Source organism: Pelophylax lessonae (genome assembly GCF_965119305.1).
Source record: "Pelophylax lessonae genome assembly, chromosome: 7".
In the NCBI taxonomy this organism is placed as follows: Eukaryota; Metazoa; Chordata; class Amphibia; order Anura; family Ranidae; genus Pelophylax; species Pelophylax lessonae.
Window position 1 is genome coordinate 282,925,272 of NC_138774.1, and position 23,926 is coordinate 282,949,197.

Genomic DNA, 23,926 nt, shown 5'->3' on the forward strand with positions numbered 1-23,926 from the left:
TTCTCTCTTCATCCTGCTCTCTGCCACTCTGTCATTCTCTGGTCCCCCCCCCTTTTTTTTTTCAACATCATCTCTGATCTCTCTCCTTCTTTTTTTTTTATTTATTTTATTCCTTTCCATTGCTTACCTTGCCCTTATTCTTCCGTTCCCCTTCTCTTCCTTCTCCTTCCCTTCCTTTTCCTTTTGCTTTCCTTCCCATTCCCTACCTTCACCTTATTCTTCCCTCCTTTCCCCTTTTCCTTCCCTTCCTTTTTTCTTTCCTTTCCCTTCCCTCCTTCCTTCTCATTTTCTTTCCTTCCCATTCCCCCCTTTTTGTTTTTCATCCTTTCCTGTGCTTTCCTTTCCTACTTTCACCTTATCCTTCCCTTCTTTCCCCTTTTTCCTTTCTTTACCTTCCCTTCCCTCCTTCCTTCTCCTTTCCTTTTTTTTTTCTTTCCTTCCCATTCCCCCCCCCCCCTATTTTCCTTTTTCATCCTTTCCTTTGCTTTCCCTCCGCTTCCCTACCCTTATTCTTTCCTTTCCTTCTTTCCTTCACATTTCCCCTCCACTTTTTCTTTCTCATCATTTCCTTTGCTTTCCTTCCCTACTTTCACCTTATCCTTCCCTTTTTCCTTCTTTCCCCTTTTCCTTACCTTCCCTTCCCTTCCCTCCTTCCTTTCCTTTTTTTTTTTTTTTTCTTTCTTTCCTTCCCATCTCCCCCCCCCCCCTTTTTTTTTTTTTTTTTTTTTTTTTTTTCCTTTTCATCCTTTCCTTTGCTTTCCCTCTGCTTCCCTACCTTCCCCTTATCTATCTTTTCCCTTCCCTTTTTTTTTTCCTTTTTCATGTTTTCTCTAATTTTTCCTTTTTTCTTTTTCTCTTCTTTCCCTTCCCTCCTTTTTTCTTCTTTCCTTTTTTATTTTATTCCCTTTCCATCCCCCCCCATTCTTTTAGTTTTTTCATCCTTTCCTTTTCCTTTTTCTTCCCTTCTTTCCCCTTTTTTGCTTTTCTTTCCTCTCATTCCATCTCCCTTCCTTCCTTCTCCCTTTCTTTCTCCTTTCCTTTCTCCCTTCCCCTTCTCCTTTCCATCCAAACAAAACCCACATTTTTCTTTTGCTCCACTGTAAAGGAACCCCGACCCCACAATGCGCTTGTGGGCTTCTGTCAGAATACCGCTTCTTTCAGTCTTGAACATAGATATCAGATATTCTAGCCGCCCCCCATACAAAACTTGCTGACGATAGCTTGTAGAAGATCTGGAACATTTATTGAACAAACTCACACCGAATATATACCCCATTAGGTCAGGTGCCTGATTACATTATCATATATACCGATGACATTGTATACAGAAATATAATTAACCTGAGCTATTTACCTAGCCTTCTGGACAGAAACAATAGGTGAGTTAATTAACAATGGGACAGACATGCTTAACAGAAAACGCATAACACCTTAATACACAGACAATAGGAAGAGACCACCAGTGACAGACTGTCCATCTCCTACATTGAAGAACATGGAACAGAGGCCAATGTGACCAGCTCTTTCAATGAACATGTTCAGAATCATACCGACCAGGAATAGTCTTCATATATTTCTTGAGAGATATTGTTGATAAATCTCACGGTCCCATTTGAAGTAATCCACACTTCTCTCATTGTCTAGGGTTTCCTTGCTCCAGGAGAGATTGATCCTTTAAACAGGAGATTTTCTACAGTTCCCAAACCAGATGTGGTTGTCCAAGGTAAAGGAAAATCGGAATGGCTGGGTCTCCGTTCATTTTATTAGTATGATTAAGCTGTAAAGATGAAAAATTGTATAAGTACATTTATATTTTTGCTATATACTTTGGAGTTATTGATAAAAAAAATTAAATCGATACATTTTGTTTTTCATATCTTGAACTCAATGGTTTAGCAGTTCCTGTATGAATTTTGTTCAGTGGTTAGGCTTTATTACTTTTATCAGGTAGAAAGCCAATGCGCTACCAGTGAAGTAAGTGAAATTAATCCAAAGGGATAATAAAATAATTTAATAAGGGGAAAAAAGCTGCCAATTCTTGTAGTGTCACCACATAACATAGAAGGATGAATAAAAATAAATCGGACATCATACATCCCAGGACTGCATGGACAGAAATACAAATCCTTTGGCAGACGAAACTGCTCCCTTGTATTTATTTCTTCTGTGTATTTAGCGGTTTGCCTGGAGTTCAGCTTTAGAGCGAACATTGAATCCATAAGTATAAAAGTAATAATATGAATAAAAATAAATCGGCGCTAATTTCAAAGTGAATAACCATCTCAAATCAATGATGATAAAAATCAATAAACTGTGTAAGATCATAAATATAACATATAAAATAAGGCGCATATGTGAACCAATGACTTGTGTAATAAAAATCCAATAAATAAAAATAAATGTGGAATATTATACTAAAATAAAAATAAAGGTAGAAGATTATACTAAAATTAAAAATAAATGTGGAAGATTATACTAACAGTGCTGTGCATCTCACAAATAATAAATGCATAACAGTCCATAAAAATATTTAGTGCAAATATATTCACTAAGGACGTGAAAATAAATAAATAAATAAGTTCATCATAATATCACCATTGGGAGGGATAATTTACACCACATGTTCAGATCACCAGTACCTGATTTTATTTTTTCTGCACTTTGCACATGGACTTTTTTTTTATTCTTAAGAACTTTATTTATTTATTTTTTTTTATTTTCACATCCTTAGTGAATATATATTTTTATGGACTGTTATGCATTTATTATGTGTGTGATGCACAGCACTGTGTTAGTATAATCTTCCACATTTTATTTTTATTTCATAACAGTGCTGTGCATCACACACATAATTCTGCACTTTGCACATGGATTTTTTTTTTATTCTTATGAACTTTATTTGTTTATTTTTACATCCTTAGTGAATATATTTGCACTAAATATTTTTATGGACTGTTATGCATTTATTATGTGTGTGTGTTATGAAATAAAAATAAATTATACTAACAGTGCTGTGCATCTCACAAATAATAAATGCATAACAGTCCATGAAAAAAATTTTGTGCAAATATATTCACTAAGGATGTGAAAATAAATAAATAAGTTCATCATAATATCACCATTGGGAGTGATAATTTACACCACATGTTCAGATCACCAGTACCTGATTTTATTTTTTCTGCACTTTGTACATGGACTTTTTTTATTCTTATGAACTTTATTTATTTTTTTTTATTTTTTTATTTTCTTGGACTGTTGTGCATTTATTATGTGTGTGATGCACAGCACTGTGTTAGTATAATCTTCCACATTTATTTTTATTTCATAACAGTGCTGTGCATCACACACACAATAAATGCATAACAGTCCATAAAAACATTTAGTGCAAATATATTCACTAAGGATGTGAAACTAAATAAATAAATAAGGTCAACATAATATCACCATTGGGAGTGCTAATTTACGCCACGTGTTCAGATCACCAGTACCTAATTTTTTTTTTTTTTGTTTTTTTCTGCACTGTGCACATCGACTTTTTTTCTTCTTCTGAACTTTTATTTATTTATTTTCACATCCTTAGTGAATATATTTTCACTAAATATTTTTATGGACTGTTATGCATTTATTATGTGTGTGATGCACAGCACTGTGTTAGTATAATCTTCCACATTTATTTTTATTTCATAACAGTGCTGTGCATCACACAAATAATAAATGCATAACAGTCCATACAAATATTTAGTGCAAATATATTCACTAAGGATGTGAAAATAAATAAATAAATAAGGTCAACATAGTATAATCTTCCACATTTATTTTTATTTCATAACAGTGCTGTGCATCACACACATAATTCTGCACTTTGCACATGGATTTTTTTTTCATTCTTATGAACTTTTATTTATGTAATTTTACATCCTTAGCGAATATATTTGCACTAAATATTTTTATGGACTGTTCTGCATTTATTGTGTGTGATGCACAGCACTGTGTTAGTATAATCTTCCACATTTATTTTTATTGCATCACACACATAATAAATGCAGAACAGTCCATACAAATATTTAGTGAAAATATATTCACTAAGGACGTGAAATTAATAAATAAAGTTCATAATAATATCACCATTGGGAGTGATAATTTACACCACGTGTTCAGATCACCAGTACGTGATTATTTATTTATTTTTTTTTCCCTGCACATGGACTTTTTCTTCTTATGAACTTATTTATTTATTTTCACATCCTTAGTGAATATATTTGCACTAAATATTTTTATGGCCTGTTATGCATTTTTATTATGTGTGTGATGCACAGCACTGTGTTAGTATAATCTTCCACATTTATTTTTTTTTTTATTTATTTATTGGATTTTATCATATATGTCATTGGTTCACATATGCACCTTTTTTACTATATGTTATATTTTATGATCTTACAGTTTTATTGATTGTATGATCATTCTTTTATTCATTTGTGATTATTGTTCACTTTGAAATTAGCGCCGATTTTTTTTTTTTTTTTTTTTTTTATTTTTATTCATATTATTACTTTTTATACTTATGCATTCAATGTTCTCTCAAAAGCTGAACTCCAGAAGAAATAAATACACAGAAGAAATAAATGCAAGGGAGCATTTTCATCTGCCAAAGGATTTGTATTTCTGTCCATGCAGTCCTGGGATGTACACAGCTCTGCTATAGAGTACAGCCCCTCTATATCTCGCAGGGCAGGAGGCCTGATCTTTCTTTGCTGCAGTTTCGCTTTTACTTACAGGTCTCCTGCTAACTGTTATCCTGTAAAAAAAACGAATTGAAAAGGATTAAAAGAGGTGCATGGAGCCAGCCAGCCCCCAGTCTGATGTACTCGCCCTCCAGTCTGCCACCAACCAAGTAGACCTGTCTCAATATACATAAAGAACAGGGGTTTAGTTGACACGCATTTGCAAACACATATGTAAGCTGCAGAGCCACGACACGGCACCCTGTTATATCTGCAGTAACACTTTTAAATGTAAGTGTCTCCACTCTGGGAGCACATGGTTGCTAATGGGTGGATAGGAAGCAGGTGGGAGGGAGCAGCCCAAACTTCCCCCACCCACTTCCGTCCACGACTGGTATGGTATCTCAATGCTCTAATAGCAATGTTCTTAAGATGGTACAAACTGAAAACGACCAGCTGAAAAGCATACACCTCCAACCCCTTGGCGGATGCAGTGTAAAACACAGATTGGGACTTTGAGGCAGTTTGCCTGTATAGCTCAGTGCCTCCATCCCTAATTTCATAAAGTATTTGGGACTTTACATGAGACAAGCAGGTCATGCTATGGTCTCCATCCCTGTATATGAAAAAACTGGGGTCAAATTAGACTGCATCCACCAAAAACGCACGAAAATGGCACGGTGGGACTTTAAATGAAGCACCAGCCTGTAGGCGAGGTGCCTCCATCCCTAGTTGCATAGACAATGTGGGCTATGTGGGACTTTAATTGAGACACCGGCAGGTCTGCCCAGCGTCTCCATCCCTGTATCGGAAAAAACGAATTGAAAAGGATTAAAAGAGGTGCATGGAGCCAGCCAGCCCCCAGTCTGATGTACTCACCCTCCAGTCTGCCACCAACCAAGTAGACCTGTCTCAATATACATAAAGAACAGGGGTTTAGTTGAAACGCATTTGCAAACACATATGTAAGCTGCAGAGCCACGACACGGCACCCTGTTATATCTGCAGTAACACTTTTAAATGTAAATGTCTCCACTCTGGGAGCACATGGTTGCTAATGGGTGGATAGGAAGCAGGTGGGAGGGAGCAGCCCAAACTTCCCCCACCCACTTCCGTCCACGACTGGTATGGTATCTCAATGCTCTAATCCTGTGACTGAACAGTGAAAACTAACCTCTTTCTAAGCTCCCTGCTACATAAGGGCTGCCAGAGGTTGATGATAATAAGTCAAATTCGGGTGCTTCTTGCATTTATCGAATTGCATTCAGTGATGTATTGAAGTTTGCGTCTTCTTATGGAGTGGTTTTAAAGTTGATTTTAGCCAGAACTTTTGGATAGCATAGAGAAAAGGTAAAAGCCCTGTGAGGTTTTTTTGTTTTTTGTTGCCCTTTTCCCATTAGGAAGATTTTGCCTTACTTCCTGTTCTTGAGACACAACAGGAAATGAGAGGAAGTTTGGTTTTGGGTTCAGGGGGTGGGGGTTCATAATTTGCTTGAATACTATATATACCCGATCAGCTATAACGTTATGACCACTGACAAGTGAAGTAAATAACATTGATTATCTCGTTACAATATGATCTGAAAGTGGGTGGGATATCCACTTCAAGACCGCAATACGCATTTATAGGTTGCGGCTTAGATGTGGTTTACCAGGTTTATGGCTGAAGCATTTAGCCATAACCCTTGTGTTGTTGTTGTTAATAATAAAAAAAAAAAAAAAAAAAATATATATATATATATATATATTATGTATGATTGAGAGATAGATAGATAGATATATATATATCTATATCTATCTATATTTTGTGTATGTGTTTTTTAAGACTTCAGGGGGGGCCAGACTGTGGCCATTGGGAGTAAAAATAATTACAAAGTACCTGTGTTGAGCTGGAGGAGGAATAGTGTCCCATCACTGGTGTCAGTGGGAGGAATAGTGTCCCATCATTGGTATCAGTGGGAGGAATAGTGTCCCATCATTGGTGTCAGTGGGAGGAATAGTGTCCCATCATTGGTGTCAGTGGGAGGAATAGTGTCCCATCATTGGTGTCAGTTGGAGGAATAGTGTCCCATCATTGGTGTCAGTGGGAGGAATAGTGTCCCATCATTGGTATCAGTGGGAGGAATAGTGTCCCATCATTGGTATCAGTGGGAGGAATAGTGTCCCATCATTGGTGTCAGTGGAAGGAATAGTGTCCCATCATTGATATCAGTGGGAGGAATAGTGCTCCATCATTGCTGTCAGTGGGAGGAGTAGTTTCCCATCATTCAGCTTCGGGTGTGGCTGCTGGAAGGTTCTCTGGCTGTGTGTCTGTTGCTGCTGCAGGTGATCTGTGAAAGAGGGGAGTGAGGTGAAATCCTTCCCAGCTCTCCTGGCCCCCTTCTGGGGAAGCCATGGAGGCCAGCAGGGCCTCTCCTGCTGGAGGCTCTCAGACATCCCCTGGGCGGATGGATGGCACCCCTGCTCCTGTGCAGCCCGTGGTTGGTGATCTCTCTGCACCTGGTGAGGATGAAGATGCTGGATCCATTCGGGAGCGAGTGGTGGCCGGGATCAAAGTCCTCAATAAGGAGAGAGACAAGCTCTACAAGCTTAGAGCGGATTTAAAGCGCCTGAGAAAGCAGCGTGAAGGCTTGTTCAGCAAGAACGTGGATCCATGGATTCAGAGGTCCAATTAGCGAAAGTCCGTGTGGATCATCAAGAAACTATCGTGGCCATGATGGAAGGCAGGGATGGTCCCTTCAGGGAGAAGTTTTGCAATGAACGGAGGTTTGCAAAGATGGAGGTGGAGGAGGAGACCCCCGGTTCTGACCCCCTTCCCCCTCAAGGTGAGGTAAGCAGCCCATTGCCATCTCAGGGCTCAGGAGGCATGTTGAAAGTTATACAGGTAATGGAGTCTCCAATGCAGGAAGATCAGCTGGTGTTTGGTGATGTGGAGGACTTACCTGAGAGTGTGCCTGATAAAGTAAAGTATATAAAGCCCCAGCTTACAGATAAAACAGTTTTTGTGCCTTTTAGCACCTTGCCTAGTGATGGGTTTCCTATTGACACTCCGGGTGATTCCCCTATGCTCAGCAATGTTGTGCCTGCTGCTGATGTCTATAAACAGGAAAAGTTGTGTTTAAAAAATGACATTTCTGCTGAAGAACCACAAAACCCAGAAGAGCCGATTAACCCCCCTTCTGCTGAGCTTAAAACTATTTCAGTCACTGTTGAACAGGACTCTACAGCGCAGCAGCAGGAAGCATCTGGTACTGCATCAGAAACAGTTATCCCTAATAACATTGCAGGCATGGTGGATCCCACCATTATATGTGGAACTGATAATGCTGCTTGTTTAGGCCAAGCTGGTAAAAATAATAATAGTAATGTACCTGATAATGTGACATCAGTGTGGGGTCTTGGCCCTAAAAAACCTACATTTGCACAGGTGGTAAGCTGTGCTCCTGGCAATATCACCAAGCCAAGGTTACAATCCAGGAGGAGCTCTGCTTCTAATCAGGGTTTTCCCTCGCAGGCTGCCACTATGAGCACCATTGGATCTGGTATTGGATCTATGGCTTCTGCTGGGGGTCCAAGGCGGAACGTAGTCCTCCTTAAATGGGAAGGTGGTGCAGTCCCTCTAGCAAGGCGTATGGTGGTGGACCTGATCTTAGATATGGGTTTTGGGGCTAATGACCTATATGCCCTGATACATGTGGCTGGAAGCCGGGAATACACAGTTAGTTTCACCAGACCAGAGGGTCTTGACTTGTTCTAGGAACGATATATGGCTCGGTGCAGGTCAAGACCCGAATGGGAAGGTCTGGTGCCAGTGGCAGTTTCCCAAAGGTCAACAGTAAAGAAAATTACTATTGTCCTTACAAATGAGAGTGTTCCTGCTCGGGACTTAGAGGTCTGGTTGAGAAATTATGGGGATGTTTTGACCAGGCCGGATAAAATTCATGATGAGCGTGGCATCTGGACCGGGGGTTGGTCGGTAACGGTCAGGTTGGCTAGGGATGGGAATGTTGTCCGTCACCTGCCCTCCTCTGCTTTTATAGGGAGGGATAGGATGACTATTTTTTATCCCGGTCAGCCAAAACTGTGTCACCGCTGTGGAGAAAAGGGCCATTTTAGCTCCTCTTGTTCAGCACTGATCTGTTCAGTGTGTCGGGGACAGGGTCATGTGGCCAGGGACTGCACCCAGGCCATAAGGTGCAACCTGTGCCTGCGCCTTGGCCACCCCTACAGCCGATGTCCTGAAGCCTGGCATAATATGGATAGAGAGGTGATAGATGACCTCTTAAGGCTGGACAGGATGGAGGATGAGGCCCCTGGTGTACCACCCTCCTCTGCGGTGACTGACTCCCCTGGTCTTGTTCAGGATCCCTCCCCAGTCCCTGTGCCCACCCCTCCTGTATCTGTAAGTATTCCTTCTGTGTCTGTCCCTGTGTCCCCCCAGCCTACTGTACCGGCTCCTCTTGTGTCAGAATCTGCCAAGTCTGTGCCCCCTGAGTCAGTTATTCCCGATCAGTCTTCCCTTCCTAAGTGTGACCTTAAAGAAGCCCCCCACCCACCAGTGGTAGAGGGTACCAAAAAGGGTGTTGCTGCGGCTTCCTCTGTAAAGAAGTCTTCTGTGAAGACTTCAAAGAAGAAAACAAGAGATGAAAGCATCTCTGAATCTGACCTGCAGTACCTGGAGGAGAGAAGGAAGGTTGTAAGGCGGAAGAGACAGACGGGGAGGATGGAACAGGGACAGGATGCCCCAGTGACTGTCTCCAACCGGTATAGGACTTCTGCTTGGGATATCTCCTCATCTGGGGATTCTTCTGAGCAGAATTCAGAAATTGAAATGGAGTTGGAGGAGGCTTCAAGAAAGAGAGAGGCTTCTGGTGATGAGCAGCAGAGGGGAGCTAAGAAGCAATCCACCCAATAACCCAAATGGCGGTTCCCCCTCCGTTAAAAGTGGTGACAATAAATGTCGCCAGTATTAAGTCAGTAAGAGCTCGTTCTATGGCCTTCTTTTTGTTCAGCCAATTAGATGCTGAAATTTTATTTTTGCAGGAGACTAGGCTCACCTCCTTGGCAGATATTCATATGGCCAAGAGAGAGTGGAGGTATGGTCCATCTTACTGGTCTCTTGCGGCCGAGCCTTACGGCGGGGTGGCGGTGTTGTTTAAAACCGGCATGGTAACTGTCCGGCGGGTTATTGAGGTGGAGATTGGGAGATGTATGGTCTTAGACGTTCTTGTGGGAGGGCAGGACCTGCGCCTAATTAATATTTATGGGCCGCACACAAAGTGGGACAGGAAATGCCTTTTTACAAGGATCAAGCCATTTCTTTTTACATCCCGGCAAGTGGTTTTTGGAGGGGACTTTAATACTGTGACTAGGCCCAAGGACAGGAAGGATTTCAATGACAGGCTGGGATATGATAGCTTTTTTTTAAATAGTATGGTTAGGGATGCTGGTCTTGTGGATGTGCACATTAAGCACCTTCCGGATGACACAGGGTTCACCTTTCATCGAGGTAATAGTCAGAGTAGGATAGATAGGTTTTTTTTGAAGGAGGCCTCTGCTTTCTCACCCCCAGTGGTGCAGGCAGTGGAGTTCTCTGATCACTGTATGCTATCTGTGGTCTTGAATGCTTCAGATTTCCCTCAGAGGGGCAAGGGCATCTGGCGATTAAATTCAACACTCCTTGAGGAAGAACATGTTAGACAATCCTTTGAGGAATTCTTTCAGGCACAGGTGACCATCCTGGACTTTTGTAGCAGCAAGGCTGAGTGGTGGGAGCTGACCAAAAAGAGGATTGCTGGATTCTTCAGGGGCCTAGCCAATAAAAAACAGTTTAATAGATACATGACCTACCAACGTTTGCGGAGGAAGCTGGATATTCTTGTCTCGAGAGGAGGAGATCCTGGGGCAATCTCTGAAGTGAAAATCCTCCTCAGGAAGTGTCAATATGACCGGCATACCTCTTTGGTTCTGGAGCGGGACTATGGGAAATACCACTCGCCTGACCCTTACCAGAACTGCAAACAAGGTGTAGCTGTTAAGATGGTCGTTGGCCTTAAGGATAGTACAGGTTCCTTGACAAAGTCCAGGTCAGGGATCCTGGAGGTCGTAAGGTCTTTTTATGCTGAACTTCTTGGGAGGAAAGAGCTTGACCGAGACAAGATGGAAAGCTTTTTGGACTCTACTCCAGGTCTAAATGGTGGAGATGTCCCTTTGATGAATTTGACAGAAGAGATCACAGTTGAAGAGGTGATGAGGGCAATTGAACAGCTTGCCATCAAAAAGTCACCTGGACCGGATGGTCTGACGGCTGAGTTTTACAAAGCCTTTAAGTCTATTCTGGCCCCACATTTGGTAGAGGTTTTTAACAGTTGTCTTGCTGAGGGGGTGCTTCCCCCTTCCATGAGACTCTCAGCTGTGATTCTTCTTTCAAAAGGTAAAGATCCTTCGATGATTGAGAATTGGCGCCCCATCAGCCTTCTCAATGTCGATAGAAAGGTGCTGGCGAAGATACTTTTCTGGCGCCTATCGGCAGTAGCAGAGTCTTTGCTTTCTCGCCATCAGCACTGTTCGATCCAGGGTAGGAGCACCTTCACAGCGGTTTTAGCTGTCCGGGAGGCCTTGGAGCAGTGCAGGGCTGCAGGCTGGGGAAAGTATCTACTGGCATTGGATCAGGCAAAGGCTTTCGATCGTGTCAATCATGAGTACCTGTGGTTGCTCTTTAGTAAGTACGGTCTGCCGGGTGGTTTTGTCGATTGGTTAAAAGTCTTGTATAAGGGGGCAGAAAGCTTCCCTCTTGTTAATGGTTGGGTTGGACAGTCCTTTGAGGTTGGCTCTGGGGTGCGCCAGGGTTGTCCCCTGAGTCCCCTGCTTTATGTGTTTGCAATCGACCCCTTCATCAGGAGGCTAGAGAGCAGCATGTTGTGTGGGGTACCAGTGGGAATCCCGGGTGAGCCGCCTTTGAGGGTTGTTGCCTATGCAGATGATGTGTCAGTGATTGTCACTGGGACAGATGAAGCGGAGGAGGTGGTCTCTCTGACATCACGGTACTCTGAAGCATCAGGCTCCAAAATCAATCAGGAAAAGAGTGAAGTTTTTTGGATGGGAAAGGAAGGTGAGGGTTTTGATCTCCCGGACACCTTTCCAGTGCCCCAGGAAAAAATTAAGATATTAGGCATTGAATTTGGACCTGGCGATTATGGCCTCAAAAACTGGGAAGGCAGGCTGGAAGTTGCCAATACTAAGGTGGTCAGCTGGAAGAGATGGAAGTTATCTCTGAGGGAAAGGGTTGATCTGATTAAGACTTACCTGATACCGATCTTCTTGTATGTCAGCCCTGTCTGCATCTTGCCAGTGTCTCTCTATGCTAGGATCTATAGTGTGTTCTTCCAGATGCTGTGGGGGAACAGACTGAACCCCATCAAGAGGAATGTCACCTATCTATCCAGGAGGGAGGGTGGCTTAGGTATGGTCAACCCCGTTCTTTTCTTTTCACTGCTATTTCTCAAGTTTAACATTGGTAGTATGCTTGCAGTGGAACCTCCTGGATGGGCAGGCATGTTTAGATCTTGGTTTAGGCCTTTTCTGCGACTTTGGGAAGAAGGTGGCCAAGTGAAGAATCTCAGGGGTCATCATGGTCAGCTCCCAGCCTATGTCGCTCCGTGTCTGAAGTTGCTGCGGCAGTGGCGACTGTCGGCTGAAGATCTCAGATCCGCTCCGAGGAAAGTCCTTATGAGCCGAGTCTTGAGCGAAGTCTTTCATGACCCACTGGCCTTAAGGGATTGCCCAGGCCCAATTTTGAGGGAAGGGTTAAGACTGATTAATTTGGCTAGAGTCCCCCTTAAATTCAGGGATCTGGCCTGGTTGTGCTTCCACGGGAGGCTCTATGTTCGGGGCAATTTGAAATTCCGCAGTGGGATGGATCGTGGTTGTCCTCGGGAGGAATGTACAGGTGAGGAGGAGACTATGGACCATTTTCTGCTTCGTTGCCCTTTTAACATAGAAGTGTACAAACAGGTTGGGCGGGCCCTCGGTGTTCCTTTCCTCTCCAGGCTGGGTTATGCTGAGTGGGTGTACGGAGCATTCAATACTGGTGGGGGTTTTTGTTTGGATACACTTTTTTTAGTTAGTTTAGTAGTCCGTTATTACACATGGAATGCACGGTGTCAGGTCACCCTTCGGCGTAAAATCCTTCCTGTTCAGGTGGTGGTGTGTGACATTCTGCATGAGGTGGGGAAGATTCGGGCGCTTGAGAGAGACAAGTGGGGTCAGAGGGCTTGGCTGAAGGCGTGGAGGGGTTTCAAGCCTCCCTGATTGCCAGGAGTCTCTTTCCCGGGTGTGGCTTTCTGTCTCTTATCACCCTAGTTTTTTTCTTAATGCTCAGTTTTTGATAAATGGTTGCATACATAGGTGATGGGTTGTGCCTCTTAGGCCCTCTCTGCTGCTTTATGTAAATAGTTTTCTAAGAGTGTTGGAAGTGGATTATGTATATATTGTATATATTCTGCACATGGATGTGAATTCCTTTGTTTTCAGTTGAAATATTGTATTATAGTTCTGTTTTTTACTTTTGTATAAAATATGTTGCTTGATTCTTTTCAATAAAAGATCAATAGTGTCCCATCATTGGTATCAGTGGGAGGAATAGTGTCCCATCATTGATATCAGTGGGAGGAATAGTGCTCCATCATTGGTATCAGTGGGAGGAATAGTGTCCCATCATTGATATCAGTGGGAGGAATAGTGCTCCATCATTGGTATCAGTGGGAGGAATAGTGTCCCATCATTGGTGTCAGTGGAAGGAATAGTGTCCCATCATTGATATCAGTGGGAGGAATAGTGCTCCATCATTGGTATCAGTGGGAGGAATAGTGTCCCATCATTGATATCAGTGGGAGGAATAGTGCTCCATCATTGGTATCAGTGGGAGGAATAGTGCCCCATCATTGGTATCAGTGGGAGGAATAGTGTCCCATCATTGGTGTCAGTGGGAGGAATAGTGTCCCATCATTGGTGTCAGTGGGAGGAATAGTGTCCCATCATTGGTGTCAGTGGGAGGAATAGTGTCCCATCATTGGTGTCAGTGGGAGGAATAGTGTCCCATCATTGGTGTCAGTGGGAGGAATAGTGTCCCATCATTGGTGTCAGTGGGAGGAATAGTGCCCCATCATTGGTGTCAGTGGGAGGAATAGTGCCCCATCATTGGTATCAGGGGGAGGAATAGTGCCCCATCATTGGTATCAGGGGGAGGAATAGTGCCCCATCATTGGTGTCAGGGGGAGGAATAGTGCTCAAAAGGGCCGCAGTTCGGAGGCCCCTCTTCTAGATAATAGAAGGAACTTTTCTGTTGTGCTCTTTGGACCTCCATGTGTGAACACTTCTCTTTATCCACTGGATGTGGTTTGTATTTGCTGGAAGATGTTATTTGCAGAACCGACCTAAGTATATGAAATAACATGGAAGTGATTTCTTCTCTGTGCCTCTATAGTGTGCATCCTGGCAGAGACTGAAGAGATCCAGGATATCCTTAAAAGACAAGGTATAGAAGTGGAGACGGTGACCAGTGTGAGCCCCATCATAATCCAGCCCGCCAGGATCCTGAGTCACATTTATGCCAGGCTAGGTGAGTGAATTTACTATTTCCTGTAGTGGTTTAGGGGGGTGGAGTCAGTGGGTGGAGCCACTAGACACAGCAGATTGACACTCCTGGAAGTGTCGGTTCCTGATTTCACAGGAGAGTTAATTTACATTAATTTTTTTTTTCTTTTTAAAGACGATCTTAGTGGGCCTATCAGAGTCGCGTTCTGATCCCATCCATACATAGGTGTTCAGTCAGTGCAGGTTTGCGTCACACGTTAACTGTTCTTTTTATTATGCTTTGTATGCTGCCAAATGTTTAAAGCCCATTTGAACCCTCAAACTTTTATTTTTGTTCTCTAATGCAGGCAGGTTCAAAATATACTGTATTAGATTTTTCTTTTTTTTTAACTTCGTGGCTGCAGCAAGGGATAAAATGTCCTGTGCTGGCAGCACTAGAAGAGACGGACCGCAGCGCTTTCACCCAACAGAGCGGCCTAGGTCACACCGGCAAGTCAAACCCGTCCAACACCCCTCCCACAACACTTATCCAATCAACATTGTTCTTACTTCCTGAGCAGTGCTGTTGGCGGTTATTGAAATGCTGGACACCCAGGCTGTTGTTTTGCATGGGAGCAGCGGTCCGACACTCTAGTGCTGCTAGCGCAGGACATTTTACCCCTTGCTGCAGCACTTAGTAGATGACATCAGAAAGGCATATTTATTACTGCGTATGCAGCCTGACTACATTACAGTATTACATTAACCACAATGTAGCCCTCATTCATCCAGTTCTGGGAGGGCTTCAACAGACGTCCTCCCAGAACCGCACCTCTTGCGGCATGCATCGGGTGCGCTCTGTGTCCACTATGTCCTTTGGACACAGCTGCTAACAGATCGGGTTAAAGGACCAATCACTTTCTGTGCTGGTAATAAACTGTGAGATCTACAATCAACTGCTGGACTGGGCGACGGGCTGAATAATCTAGATCCAGTGGTCACCCAAGTCTGGCCAGCGTGTGCGCGCAGACCTTCGCTTTGCGCTAGGTCAGCCGTGACACAGCCCCACTGGACAGGGGCTGGCGTGTGAGTAAAAAGCCTTGCGGGGTTGCATTTGACCGGGGTCTCGGCCCGAATCGCAGTGTTCCTCCTGGCCGAAAACCCCCCATTTCGATGGAGAGGAGGTTCTGTCTGGAGCTGTGCCCGCCAGGTTCCTGGTATGGTAACTGTCTCCCCCTGGAGGGTTTTGGGGTGAACATGGGACTCTCCATGGGATGGTCGGACCCCTGGGTTCCCCTCAGGCACCCACTCATTGGTCTGGTGATCCCTAGATATGGGGATCTGGTAATCTAGGTCCAGTGGTCACCCCAGTCTGACCAGCAAGCGCGAGCATACTTCAGCTCCGTGCTTGGTCGGCCACGTGTGCTGCCAATTAGTGATGCCCTTCAGTGCCCACCAGTGCAGCCTGTCTGTGCCCACCAGTGCAGCCTGTCTGTGCCCACCAGTGCAGCCTGTCTGTGCCCACCAGTGCAGCCTGTCTGTGCCCACCAGTGCAGCCTGTCTGTGCCCATCAATGATGCCGGTCAGTGCCCACCAGTGCAGCCTGTCTGTGCCCATCAATGATGCCGGTCAGTGCCCACCAGTGCAGCCTGTCAGTGCCGCATATCAGTTTAGCCTCATCGGCGCACATCAGTGAAGGAGAAAAATTATCTATTTTTTAAGAAATTATTAAGAAATTATCTGATGAGTTTTACAGCATTTCAGTACAGTCCAGTGCAGAAAAAATGCAGCATGTTCTACTTTTTTTTTCTCTTACTGGAACTGAAAAAAAAATCACACTGGACTGCATATGGTGTGAACTGGCCCTTAAAGGAAAAGTATGGTTGTGTTTACCACAGAACTTCGATCTAATAAAATACTTTTATTTCCACTAAGGACGCAATAAAAAGATGAACCTGAGCGGAAGGCCATACAGAAATATGGGCGTCTTGGGAACTTCCAAGCTGTACAGCATCCGACAGAACGTTTTTGCATTTACACCCCAGGTATTTGGCTTTAGATCTAGTAAACTGAACTAAAATAATCCGATATCCAGTATAATAAATTATATTCCAGTATTGTGCTACAGTGTCGCTCCACCGTGTGATCGACGAGCCCGTAATCCGATCCGGGGCTTCCGCTGGGTCACCACAGAGGCGGCCGTGGCCCGGATAGTCTCCGGCCATCTCTATGCTCCTCGGAGGCCAGAAGCGACGTCATGATGTCACTTCCAGTTTTGCCAGATGTGAACACTGCCTTTTTTTTTTTTTTGGTATTTTATTTATTTATTTATTTGATATGGGGGGAAAAAATCAAATTCTTTCCGAAGTAGAGCAGAGATTTGGGGTAACCTGACTCTGCCATGCCAGGGTGACCCCACTCTGCCATGTCAGGGTGACCGGAGTTTAGGGTGACCTTACTCTGCTATGCCAGGGTGACCCAACTATGCAGATTTTGGGTTAGGGGTATACATGTATACATGCATACATACATACATACATACATACATACACACACATACATATAATATATATATATATATATATATATATATATATATTACACCCTAAATTGCTCCATAAAGAGGACCTATAATTCCTTATTTCTATTACAAGGGATGTTTCAATTTCTTCTATTGGGAATAAAGGTAATAAAAAAAAAAAATAAAGGAACGGTGTAAAAAATAAATAGAATAAATTATACTTTTTTTTTTTTTTTTTTTCCTGCCCAAGGACGTCATGACGTCCTGGACTTTGATTGGGGTATTTGACTGATGAATGCATCTGCAGTCATCTTTGAGATCTTCTTCTTTTTTTTTTTTTCTGCCAGCGATTCCCTGTCATGTAAAAACAATCATAGCGGCTGTTCAGCCACTTGATGGTTTTTACAGGTGGCGGGAGGGGAGGCCCCCCTCCTCCCGCCGCCCTCCGGTGCTTCTACCGGCTCACCCGTGCGATCGGCGAGCCGGAGAATCAATCGGCCGGTGGGGGGGCTGTTTACCATAGAACTGACCGAGGGCCAGATGGTCCCCGGTCATCTCTTTGACCTTCAGAGGCCGGGCCTAACGTTGGGACGTCACGTCCAGCCTCGGCAGATGTAAATACTGCCGTTTCTTCAGGTGGGAAGCCGAGATCATTTATTTTGTTTTATTTCAGCCTAGAGGCGAGATCTGGGGACTTATAGACCCCAGATCTTGCTGTAAAGAGGACCTGTCATGCCCTATTTCATTTACAAGGGATGTTTACATTCCTTGTAATAGGAATAAAAGTGATAAAAAGAAAGTGTCAAAAAAAAAAAAAGTAAAGTATTACGTAAACGTTAGAGTTAGAGCCCATTCACACTAGCGCGACTTGTGAGGCAACTTGTGTTGCCCCAGGTAGCTTGACATAACAAAAGCAATGTTAATCAATCAGTGCCGTCTTAATTGGCACTACTGAAGTTGCTCCGACTTCAGAAAAGGGTCCTGTACTACTTTGAGGCGACCTGTGATCCGACTGTCCCATATACTTCAATGGGAGTCGCCTCCTTATCTTAATTGACACGACTTGTTATCAGACTTTCCAGGAAGAAGAAAGAGATTAGCCAGGCATTCCCCACAGACAAAGTCGCCTGTCTCTTCAAAGTAGTGCACAAGTCTCTTCCAAGTCTCTTCCAAGTCTCTTCCAAGTCTCTTCCAAGTCTCTTCCAAGTCTCTTCCAAGTCTCTTCCAAGTCTCTTCCAAGTCTCTTCCAAGTCTCTTCCAAGTCTCTTCCAAGTCTCTTCCAAGTCTCTTCCAAGTCTCTTCCAAGTCTCTTCCAAGTCTCTTCCAAGTCTCTTCCAAGTCTCTAAACAAGTCTCTTCCAAGTCTCTTCCAAGTCTCTAAACAAGTCACGGGGTGACTTTCTGGTAGTGGTAGTGTGAACCAGCTCTTAGAGCAACAATTCTAGCAGTAGGCCTCCTCTATAACTCTAAACTGGTAACCTGTAAACATTTTTAAAATGTCACCTATAGAGATTTTTAAGTACCGAAGTTTTGGCGCCATTCCACGAGTGTGCGTAATTTTAAAGTGTGACATGTTGGGGTATCTATTTACTCGGCATAACCTCATCTTTCACATTACACAAAAAAAATCTAATTAACTTTAGCAGTGTTTTTTTTTTTTTAATACATGCATTTTTTATTTTTTTTTTTCCAAAAAAATAATGCGTTGGAAAAATTGCTGCGCGAATACCGTGTGACCTAAAAAGTTGCAAGGACCACCTTTTTATTACCTAGGGTCTCTGCTCAAAAAAACACGTGTATATATGTATATATATATATATATGTATGTATGTATGTATGTATGTATATATATATATGTGTATAATATATTATATTGTTTGGGGGTTCGGAGTCATTTTCTAGCCTCCCAGCCGCCTGTCAACCACCCTTTGAAAAGCGATCCACCACAGAGGGCAGCAAAAAGTGTAAACAATCCCTTAGTTTTGCACTTTTTGTTTTGCACTTTTTGTTTTGCACTTTTTGTTTTTAATAGTATTTTTTTTTTCTTTTCTGCCATTTATGTATACTTTCCTTTTAGAAATTTCTAAAACATTGTTGTAGACCAGATATTGATTTGGTTATATTTGTCATTCTGTATACTCCTGAAGAAGGGGGACCTTTGCAACCTCCAAAAAGCACTGGCTTTTTCCTGGTGAATTCAAATAACCTTTTTATATGGATTTGGTAGGTGGAGTTGCATAACACAACTTTTTTTTTTTTTTTTTTTTTTTGGGTATCGCTTACCAGTTTATGGACAAATTATGTTAAAGTTTTAAAAAATTTCTTGATAAAGCTTTGAATGTTCGTAGACAAGTTAGTTATTTTTACTGCATTTTGGGAACATTTTACTTATTTCATTATCTCCTCCACAGTTCATTGATCAACAACAGTTTTATCTAGCCCTGGATAACCGGATGATCGTAGAGATGTTGCGTACAGACTTATCTTATTTGTGTAGCAGATGGAGAATGACTGGGCGGCCCACCATCACGTTCCCAGTATCTCAAACCATGCTTGGTAATATGTCTTAAAAAATAAGAGCTTTTTGCTGGAAAATAGAAGACTGATGATGGCAGATAATGCCATGATAGTACCATCCAGTATGGAGGATAGTACCATGGCCACCCGGTATCTGACATAGTACTATGGTAATATAGGAAACCAATGATAGCCATCCAGTATGGGGCATAATACCATAGTAGTATAGAAAACCAACAATAGCCATCAGATATGGGGGATAATACCATGGACATCAGGTATGGGGGATAGTACCATGGCAATCCGGTATCGGGGACAGTACCATGGTAGTATAGGAAACCAATGATGGCCATTCGGTATGCGGAGTTATACCACGGCCACCCAGTATGAGGGATAGTACCATGGCCATCCGTTATCTGGGATAGTACCATGGTAGTACAGGAAACTAATGATGGCCATCTGGTATGGGGGATAATGCCATGGTAGTAAAGGAAACCAATGTAGGCCATTCAGTATGGGGGATAATACCATAGTAGTATAGAAAACCACTGATGGCCATCCGGTATGGGGGATAATACCATGGCCATCCGGTATGGGGGATAATACCATGGCCATCCGGTATGGGGGGGATAATACCATGGCCATCTAGTATGGGGGATAATACCATGGCTTTCCACTATGGGGGATAATACCATGGCCATCCGCTATGAGGGATAATACCATGGCCATCCGCTATGGGGGATAATACCATGGCCATCCGCTATGGGGGATAATACCATGGCCATCCGCTATGGGGGATAATACCATGGCCATCCGCTATGGGGGAAAATACCATGGCCATCCGCTATGGGGGAAAATACCATGGCCATCCGCTATCGGGGATAATACCATGGCCATCCGCTATGGGGGATAATACCATGGCCATCCGCTATGGGGGATAATACCATGGCCATCCGCTATGGGGGATAATACCATGGCCATCCGCTATGGGGGATAATACCATGGCCATCCGCTATGGGGGATAATACCATGGCCATCCGCTATGGGGGATAATACCATGGCCATCCGCTATGGGGGATAATACCATGGCCATCCGCTATGGGGGATAATACCATGGCCATCCGCTATGGGGGATAATACCATGGCCATCCGCTATGGGGGATAATACCATGGCCATCCGCTATGGGGGAAAATACCATGGCCATCCGCTATGGGGGAAAATACCATGGCCATCCGCTATGGGGGAAAATACCATGGCCATCCGCTATGGGGGAAAATACCATGGCCATCCGCTATGGGGGAAAATACCATGGCCATCCGCTATGGGGGATAATACCATGGCCATCCGCTATGGGGGATAATACCATGGCCATCCGCTATGGGGGATAATATAATGGTAGTATAGGAATCCAATGATGGCCATGTGGCATGGAGGATAACACCATAGTGGTATAGGAGACCGATGAAGGCCATCTGGTTATCTTTTAGAATACCGTGGTAGTATAAAAAAATGATGGTGGCCATCGGGTATGGTAGATGATAACACGGTAGTATAGGAAACCAATGATGGCAATCCGGTATGCGGAGTTATTCCACGGCCACCCAGTATGAGGGATAGTACCATGGCCATCCGTTATCTGGGATAGTACCATGGTAGTACAGGAAACTAATGATGGCCATCTGGTATGGGGGATAATACCATGGTAGTAAAGGAAACCAATGAAGGCCATCCGCTATGGGGGATAATATCATGGCCATCCACTATGGGGGATAATACCATGGCCATCCGCTATGGGGGATAATACCATGGCCGTCCGCTATGGGGGATAATACCATGGTAGTATAGAAAACAAATGACGGCCATCCAGTATGGGGGATAATATAATGGTAGTATAGGAATCCAATGATGGCCATGTGGCATGGAGGATAATACCATAGTAGTATAGGAGACCATTGAAGGCCATCTGGTTATCTTTAGAATACCATGGTAGTATAAGAGAATGATGGTGGCCATCGGGTATGGTAGATGATAACACGGTAGTATAGGAAACCAATGATGGCCATCCAGTATGGGGGATAATACCATGGTAGTATAGGAGACCGATAAAGGACATCTGGTATGGGTAGAATACCATGGTAGTATAGAAGAATGTTGATGACCATCAGGTATGGCAGATGATACCACTGTAGTATAGGAAACCAATGATGGCCATCAGGTATGAGGTACAATACTGTGTATTATTTTGCTGATGGGGGAGCTTTTAATTTTTCAGATTTTCCCTGACCCTGTTGTGGTGACAAATAGGGTAAATCTCCCCCATAGGGACAGCAGTAGATAGTTATGGCCCTTCCCCAATCTGTCCAAACAGAACAAAATAGCTTTAAATGCACTTTAAGGGTCCATTCACACAGGGGCGACCCGACTTGCTGGGGCGACCTGTGAAGTCGTGGTGCACAGCGTGCACCGCGACCTCGGCGCGACGTGCAGGGACTTCATATAATTGAAGTCAATGCAAGTCGCCTCCAGGTCGCCCCAAAGTAGTACAGGACCCTTTTTCTAAGTAGGAGCGACTTGTGTCGCTCCTATTAGAACGGGTCCTGTACTATTCAATGGCGAGCGAGCGACCGACCGCGACTTGTCAGGCGACCAAGCGCTAGTGTGAATGGACCCTAAAGGACATCTAAACCCAAAACAAACAAAATGTAATATATTGCAGCTCTCCAGTCCGTAGATTTGGTAGCTTCATTCGTTTTTTTATTATTATTATTATTATTCTATCAGACCAAGATCATTATCAGCAAGTACAAGAAATACCTGATGATCGTGTCAGGAATGCCATGTCCTTGTCTCTTCCTGTGAATATATCAAAGCTCAAATCAGGAAAGCAACCAGAGCTCCCTCTATATAGATTCAGTAGTAGAGGAATGAGCTTTGTAACCCAAGGACCAGAAGTGTGTTCTTGGTAGGATCACCAGGTGAAAATAAAGGACTCAAAGCCTAAAAAAGTAAACAAATGCAGCCACCACATCTAAGGACTGGTAAGCTGCAATATATTACATTCTGTTTTTGGATTTAGTTACGCTTTAAAGGAGAAGCATGGTAAAATAAAAAGCGTGAGGTTACAGCTCTCCCGCGTTGGCTATTTGACCGAGAACTGAGCGATCACATGAACACTGGTCACTCAATTCTTGGTCTTCCCGGAGAGGAGAGCAGTGACTGTCAGTCACCGACTCTCTGCTCTGCTCCTCCAGAACTTACTAGAGCGCCAGACTGGAGAGGGGGGCGGGCGCAGCTAGCTTCGGCTTTCAGACGCGTGCTGAGAGCCTTAAGCCTCGTACACACGCAACTAATTCACGCCGACCGGTCGTCCGTCTTTTGTCCAGAGTGGTGTTTTGTTGGTTGGAATGTGCCTAGACTGCACACGAATTTTCCCGCATGACAGAATTCTACTTCAGAAGTGATGTCATGTGTTGGTTTGCTGTCTTTGTGTTCTTTCTTCTCTGAGCATGCCCAGTCTTGCTCATAAGATTTTTCCCCATCCAAATCTGTACTGACTGCACGAAAATCGGACGTGTTTTGACGGAGGACAAAAATTTTATAGCCTGCACACCAGATTTTTTTCGGCCGAAAAGTCGGAGTCGGTTGTCGGAAGCATCATACTAACAAGCCGAAAATCGGCGGATCGGTCGTCGGACGAAAATTCCCGGCCGAATTTCGACTCGTGTGTGTACGGGGCTTAAGTCAGCTGTCCATCAAGCAGGTTGGTGGATCCCTCCTGGAATCCTTCAAGAGCCTGGTGTGGCTCTGTGATGTCAGCTGGCCGTGGACAATAGCTCACTTTTAAGTTGAGTCACAGAAAAGCAAAAGTAAGTGCACTCCCCTGACCCACAGGACAATTATGGCAATAAAAGGTTTGGCGATACTTCTCTTCTAGCTATGCAACCTCTGAGCTACACTTCAGGACAAGGTCCCTAAACTCCCATATCTCCTCCTAGATGAGTCCGGCAAAGACTTGGATCCGGCTGTTCTAGCTACTCTCAGGAAACTCCAGGATGGATACTTTGGAGGTGCCAGGTGTGGAATAATGCTTGATCATTTGTTATGTGATTTTAGCTGGCCAACTTTAGAAGACCACGTGTGATATCTTGGTTACAATGTTTTATAGTGTTGTAGAAAAGATTTTTCTGATCATGTAGACCAGTGATGGTGAACCTTGGCACCCCAGATGTTTTGGAACTACATTTCCCATGATGCTCAACTACACTGCAGAGTGGAGCATCTGGGAATTGTATTTCCAAAACATCTGGGATGCCAAGGTTCACCATCACTGATGTAGACCAATTAAAAGAAGTATGGGCAGTGATCCTCAACCTGAAAATAGCTTAAAATCAGGCCATATATGCTATATGATGATTGATGGTGGATGATGATTATGATCATGAAGAATGAATGATTATTGATGATTATGATGATGATGGTTGATAAGAATGAATGAGGATTGATTAATGATAATGGTAATGAAGTATGAATGATCATGATGTTGATGAAGAATGATTGATGATTAAAAATGACTGATGTTGATAATGAAGAATGA

The 23,926-nt window shown here is 43.6% G+C and overlaps 1 protein-coding gene across 1 annotated transcript in view; it reads left to right on the forward strand.

Moving 5' to 3' along the window:
• Positions 1-23,926, forward strand: part of PHKA1 (phosphorylase kinase regulatory subunit alpha 1) — a 120,852-nt gene that overhangs the window by 42,621 nt on the left and 54,305 nt on the right. The window contains exons 14-18 of the mRNA XM_082263171.1: positions 1,645-1,723; positions 14,206-14,340; positions 16,230-16,339; positions 19,226-19,370; positions 23,328-23,406. Coding sequence (XP_082119297.1) covers positions 1,645-1,723; positions 14,206-14,340; positions 16,230-16,339; positions 19,226-19,370; positions 23,328-23,406 — 548 coding nt within the window. The remainder of the gene's footprint in view (positions 1-1,644; positions 1,724-14,205; positions 14,341-16,229; positions 16,340-19,225; positions 19,371-23,327; positions 23,407-23,926) is intronic.